The sequence below is a fragment of the Scleropages formosus genome, chromosome 23 (genome assembly GCF_900964775.1).
Source record: "Scleropages formosus chromosome 23, fSclFor1.1, whole genome shotgun sequence".
Classification (NCBI taxonomy): domain Eukaryota; kingdom Metazoa; phylum Chordata; class Actinopteri; order Osteoglossiformes; family Osteoglossidae; genus Scleropages; species Scleropages formosus.
The window spans coordinates 9,024,235-9,030,874 of NC_041828.1; the positions used below are offsets into that span (position 1 = coordinate 9,024,235).

At 50.3% G+C, this 6,640-nt stretch overlaps 1 protein-coding gene across 3 annotated transcripts; it reads right to left on the minus strand.

Moving 5' to 3' along the window:
- Positions 1 to 583: 583 nt before the first annotated feature.
- Positions 584 to 5,963, minus strand: cdca7b (cell division cycle associated 7b). Of its 3 annotated transcripts, none has more exons than XM_029248416.1 (10): positions 5,854 to 5,963; positions 4,684 to 4,818; positions 4,208 to 4,345; positions 2,932 to 3,252; positions 2,548 to 2,610; positions 2,295 to 2,456; positions 1,513 to 1,653; positions 1,271 to 1,420; positions 1,037 to 1,173; positions 584 to 953 (listed from the first exon to the last, which is right to left on the minus strand). In XM_029248416.1, the coding sequence occupies exons 1-10, from the start codon at positions 5,857 to 5,859 to the stop codon at positions 932 to 934; spliced, it is 1,275 nt and encodes a 424-aa protein (XP_029104249.1). In that variant the 5' UTR covers positions 5,860 to 5,963; the 3' UTR covers positions 584 to 931. The 3 variants fall into 3 exon arrangements, with proteins under 3 accessions (XP_029104249.1, XP_029104248.1, XP_029104247.1); XM_029248415.1 differs by having other exon boundaries at positions 2,295 to 2,453; positions 4,684 to 4,824; XM_029248414.1 differs by having other exon boundaries at positions 4,684 to 4,824.
- Positions 5,964 to 6,640: the final 677 nt, after the last annotated feature.

Genomic DNA, 6,640 nt, shown 5'->3' on the forward strand with positions numbered 1-6,640 from the left:
AAAGAGCACTGCTGCCCCCTAGCGATGAACTGAAGCACAACAGCCTCTTCCCACAGCAGGGGTGACTGACCTCCTCCAGCTTACAGGTTCTCTTACTTACCATGACATTTAGGAAATAAGATCTCGCTTGAATTTTGGTCGACGGTGAAGTGCATTAAAAGGTTACGACACTTTACAAATATAGCGTGTGGGAGAAAGCAGCATTGTCTTTGGAGCTGTTGCCAAATAATACATGGATGTAGGTTTGAATCCCAGCACCAGGTACGGGGCCCTTGTTCAATGCACTTGCCCTGCATACAGTAAAAATGACAAGAAATGGATAAATTACTAGCGCAAACGACAAACATCGCACTGTAAGCTCCCTTGGAGAAAGGCATCGGCTGAAAGAATAGATGTAAAAAAACGATAGTCGCGGAATTGTGAACTCTAAAAAGCACCCGTCTCGTTCATTTTTCCAGACTGGAAATGAAACCTATGTATGTATGTATATATGTGTGTGTGTGTGTGTGTGTGTGTGTGTGTGAAATACAGGTTTTATAGAGCAGAAGTTGAAAAATGTCACATCAGAAAATACAGAGCCACACACAGTTTTTTTTTTTTATTCAACTCAAAAGAACAAAACAGAATTTTGTTGCCAAGGTGGCAACCAGATGTTTCCTTTATATAACACTGTGTTACCGTAACATTATAAAACAAGTCTGTTTCTTTTGCATAATGTTCCATTTCAATATTAACACCAATGTTGTAAGTGTGCAACTTTGATGCCGTTCTATTGCATCCCGAGGAATTCTCGAAACGTAACCTAGAGCTAACACTAGAAAGAAAGCGGCGTAAGTGGCGTCCCCTTGCAGTACTGACTCGTGAGCTCCGCGCCACAAAGGCCCCCGGGCTTGGACCCAAAAACCAGGCGGTGCGTCGGCCAACGCTCCTCTCACGACAGCTCCCTCTGCAGGCTGAGCGAATGAAACGCGTTACGGTTCTGCGAGGGAAGACGCGCGCTGGGATCCGCAGAGAGAAGACCCGGGCGCCACCTTACCTGTCCAGGTACTCCCGAACGTTGTTGTGGCCGTAGAACCTGGCCAAGCCGACGAGGGCGCCGGTGGCGCATCGGCCGTCCTGCCTGCGGCACAGGCTGCAGTTGCAGATGCCGCGGCACCGCGGACACTGCCAGCCCTGAGCCCGGAGCACAACGAAATTAACTCTTAAATGGGCGGGTGAAGCGCGGCGCGAATAGAGGGCGTGAGGCGGAGAGGCGGAGAGGCGGGCTCACCGGGTCCAGCAGGGCCGTGCGGACGTCCTCCCCGTAGCGGTTACGGAGGCAGGGCCCGCAGAACTGGCCCCCGACGCCCCCGCAGGAAGGGTTCCTGCACACGGTCTTCGTGTCCAGGGTCTTCTGCCTGCACTGGTGGCACGTCGATCCCTGGAGCCGAAGCGCAAGCACGAGTCCCCCAGGTGAGCGGACGAACACGCAGCGTTACTTTCACCGCGAAACGATCACGAGGGCAAACTAACGTTCTGTTTGTCGTGGATCTTGTCCTTCGACGCAAGCGCCACGTTCTCCAGCTCCTCCTCGGTGATGTCCTCCGCCAGGCGGGACGTCTTCTGCTTCCTCTTGGCTCTGTACGACTTCCTCTTGCAGCCACCCTCGTTCACCTGGAAAGATGGGCACGGACCATTACCCGCGACGCGCCTCCCTCCCTTCGTCAAAGGGCGAATCGGCAAAATACCCACAATGCATTAGGACTCCCACCTGACGGTCGCGGAGGAGGGATTTTGTTTGGAAAAACTGCTTCAGTGTCATTTTTTAACTTTTTAAATCCCTTGTGCCGTTTCAGACGCAATAATGTTTTTTAAATGTGCGCCGTGTGAACGTTTATGTATTTTAAAACTGAAAATGATAATGTCAGAGCGTAAAAGTTTAAGATAAATACTCGGGGACCTTTCTTATGGGTGAAACACAGCATTTTACTGTTTTTTTACTGTTACTGTAAAGTTTTAACGGTTACGGGTTTTAGAGTTCCAGGTTTTGCTCTTCAAGTGGATATTTATACTTGCTTTTATACTCTGATGCTCTTTCACTCTTTGTATTTGCAAAGATGAGCTCCTGTTTGGATGAGTGAAAAGTCTCTGTCATGTTTATGCTGAGAAAAGTTTTAATGATGTATCATCTGCATGTGTTTTTGTGTCTTTGCGATTTTGAATTTTGGAGTATTTTCATTCTTATGGTATTAAATAAAATTGGAGGGAAGAGTGAGTGAGTGTGTGTGTGTGTGTGTGTGTGTGTGTGTCTCTACCTCCAGCAGTTTCTGCACGTTCACCCTCTGGTAGCTGTTGAGCTCCTTGATCGGCGGCTCCTCGACTGCGAAACGCTCCGGAGGTCTCGCGCTGCGCATCGGGTTTCGACGTTCACCCACGCCCTTGGAGAGACGCTCCTTTCGGGAGATCCTCCTCTTCTTCTAAGAACACATAGAAAGAACAAGAATGTTCCGGAAGCTGGTGGGAAAAGACGGGTGGGAGCTCAGCCCACGCTGCCCACGCAGTGCTTACCCTCGATGTCTTCATGGGCAAAAGCTCCGGCATCGAGTTCAGGTCCGCAAACAGTTTTGCAAGCTAGAAAAAAATACGGAAAGCAACTGTTATCACAGTTACCTTGCTGAAAATGTTATAATAACAATGAACTCTTTTATCCTAGATATCCTAATAAAACACAGTACCATTTTACTGTACGTGTCCTAATAAGAAGCAGTACACACAAGGATCCTCTGGGGTCAGGATTGAGATCAGCCCCCAGTGAGACCACAGCAGGGCCCCTCCTGGGGTTCGAACCTTAAACCCTCCGACAACCTTAGCGCTCTCACGATTAAGTGAAGACGTCAACGAGAGTTCGCGTTCGTCTGCCGTGGATGCGGAGAGAAAACGGGAAAGCGGTACCATTGCCTTGTTCTCCTCGATGTTCCTGGCTCGCTCGGCCTGAGCTCTCAGCTCCTCGGTCTCCTCGTTGGGCTCCAGCCCGGGACTCCATCGAGAAGGTGGCGTCATCGACCCGTCCCGCCCCTTGGACCGCCTGCCAGCCCCATCCAGATTTGTCTCCGCCCACTTTCCCAAGGGCCTCCGCTCCCTGTTTCCCAGGCCCTTTTTCGAGGGGAACCTGAAGGCCACGCAGAGACCCGAACTCCTCCTCCTCGCTGGGACCTTGGACTCCCCTTCGGAGTAGAACCCGGTGTCCTCGTCGCTGCCCTCCTCCGTCTCGGGCTGGGAAGAGCACAGCGGTGAAAACAAGTGGCGGCGCCCCACTTCCACAGCGCACAGGTTAGGGTCCGTACATAATAACGGATTCTCCGAGCTCTCGAGCGCTCAGCGCGGGCATTTCAGAAGCCGAACGCACCGCCGAGTTCTTGAGTAAAACCAAGATCGGGGCAGAACGACGGAAAACAACGAAAAAGGGTGGAGGACTGCTCTCGCTCCCCGAGGAAGACTTCTGTCCATCAGTGTGAGACTTTCTGCACTACAGTCAGTTCAAACAGCGAGACAAAGCACTGCAGAAGTACCAAAAATGTACTCATGAAAGGCCCTCCTCGGGCCGTTCATCCTGGCTCCTCGCGACGGAGGTGGCGGAACGGCCATCGAGTCCAATTGCCCGGTCCTTCCATCATAGGATATATGTAACTTTGGCAAATCATTTTGACATGATAGCAATCCTGCTGCATGTGAATAAAATATTTTCAGAAAAGAGGAAACACACAAAGCGTCTGGTGCAGTACATACGACGCCCCCGACTAATTCTGCATTAAATAAAAATTTTAATCCGATAAAATCACTCATTCACACGCAGCCTGAAACCGCTGGTCCCGAGCAGGGTCACGACAAACCGGAGCCTAACCCAGCAACACAGGGCGTAAGGCCGGAGGGGGAGGGGACACACCCAGGACGGGACGCCAGTCCATCGCAAGGGACCCCAAGCGGGACTCGAACCCCAGACCCACCGGAGAGCAGGCACCAGTCAAACCCGCTGCGCCACCGTGCCCCATATACATTTATGACACTTTCTTAGCAAATCTGCATTTACAGGAAAATATTTTCACGCTATTATTAAATCGTGGAATGTCATCCCAAGGCCTAGCGATGTGCAGAGGAACTAAACTCATATTCTCAAGCGTTCGATCCTGGACCGAAAACGGAATTTTCATTCCGAAGCCTGCGGACGCACCATGGCCGTCATCCAGCTGCTGAGGCGAGGGCTCCCGTCCCAGCCGAACCCCTCAAACTCCTCCTCCTCGCTGTCCGTCTCCTCGGAGAAGATGCGCACCAGCTCATCCGTGATGAACCTGGACTGGAAACACAGGCCCTGTGGAAACCAAGAGTCTCCCCTGAGCTGGAAACACCAGCCTCCGACGGCAGAATTCATTCCCACGTCCTCGGTGAAAGGACGAACCACATCCCCGCAGGCAGCTAAACTCACCTGGGAAACGGTCTAAATTAATCTAATGCGTCCATATTGTGCAGACGAGTCACAGTCTATTGTCTATTAAGCACCATAAGTAATACATTAAATTTAGGGCGATTAGTCTTCAGTGAGACTTTTGGAAAAGCCAGGAGTATTTTTCAACTGCGAGTTACCGAAAATATAATTATAGTCACGCGTTGGGCGTGTTTCATCTGCGTCTCACCCACAGAGACACTCACCGGTTTTCCCGACTGCGCCGTGCGCCAGCAGTCCCCGCCGTCCGCCGACGGGTTCAGTGAGGGCGCAACCCCGAAACCGATGAAATCCTCTTCATCGCTGGGGCTCGTGAAGATTTCTGCTAGAGCTCCTGCTTTCTGGTTCTCGGAAGGGAAAAATGGAATGAGGTATTTCTCACTAGGTGCCCTTCAGTCATCTGTTACCTTAACATTAGAACGATTCCAAAGCAGCTGGCACAGCGGTTAACGGTGCAGTCTTTGCAATCTGTAGGATGTTGGTTCGAATCCCATTCCCGCTGCAGTAGCCCTGTTGGAGATACTATCCCCCCCCAACTGATGCACTAACCTTGCAGTATAAATGGGTACATTGTTGTAATGGTGATCATCTAACATTGCAGCTCCCCCTGTACTACGGTGCCAGCTCAGCAAAGGTAACGATGACACAGCTAGAAAAGCGGCGAACTCAGAACATACAAATAAAAGGGATGTCGTCTCTCCGTTGTCTCCTTTAAGGCTGAGTTTTAAAAAGGACGAATCCAGACAAACTCAACATTCATTCATTTCCCCGAGACTTTTCTCCAAAGTGACTTAGAGAGTTAAAGTAGTACAACTGTCTACCCATCTGAGCTTTTTTTGTACTGGAATAACTTAGGGTGAAGACTCCACTCAAGGGTACTAGTGTGTGCCAGAGGTGGGACTCGACCCTACAACCGTTGGGTCCAAAGGTAGCAGCGCCTACCACCAGCTGTCCCATCGAGAGGTGTTTTCTCTGCTGAAGTCATACAGTAAAACATCTGAGATGAACATCGATCAGGGGGAAAGGAGCTGAATCAAGGGAAGCCCGACTGTTGAAAACCGAAGTGAAAGGTAGTACAGTTACTGTGTTACACAGGTGATCTCGTGTGTTACTCAGACGCACAGTGACGGGGAAGTTAAACACGAAGTCAATGAGCGGGTGATGACATCGCTGCGGATCACGATCGATCACTGCTGCGGAGTCTTTGTCGCTCGTTCATTCATTCATTCATTGTCTGTGACGGACGGAGCCACACACAACACGTGTTCTGCACAAAATGACTGCGAACTTGTGGCCCAACTCCCCCGTCTGCGCTCCACACGGACGCGCAAGTGCGCGGTCCGCACGGTACGAACATACCCGTTACACCGACTTACCTGCATCGCTCAACGAACCGCATTAACGTTCTTCAGGGTTCAGGACACGGCCGCAACGAGCGGTTTAAAGAACAACACGGGTGCGCGGCACCGCGGCGCCAACGCGAGGGCTGCGCGTGCCTTCAGTTGGGTTCCAGAAAGGCCCGCACACGTCTCTGTCCGTATGCAGCCGCTCAAATATGGCCTTAAAATGACACGCGTGCGTCAGTTTACATCGGAGAGCTCATAAAAAGTTGTGTTTGTCAGAAAAAAAACGGCAACGGTGCCGATGGTTCCCCCTGTACAGTGCGGGAATGGATCAGTCCGCCTCCAGACGGTCTCGCGCTCCGCTGTTTCGCGGGAAAAAGTTCTCGGCGTCATATGCTGCGTATTGTTCTTGTTATCGATACAGTGTCGACGCATGGAGGCTTCTTGAAAATGTGGGTTTTTAACCCTGTTATGGCCCTATACTGTCTCCAGTAACAGTGATAAAGACTTGACAGAAATGTCTTTATTCATCAGCAGGAGATGAATGGAGCCATAGAATTAGTGTCTCCCATCAGACTGTCACAGATTCTCAGTGAAATTATTAGCCAAATTTAGCTAGCACTAATTTTTTTGTTCACATCTATTGCATGTGGTTCTAGACAGGCAAACTCGCAGCTTTTAAGAACTGCGTGGATCATGTATTACTCTAATACTGTATAGTCAAATATCTGGTTTGTTTGTCTTATCCCTTTGTTCAGCGCTCTAGAAAGATACATGATTTAATTGAATTTTAAAACAAGCCTGAATATCACAATAACTG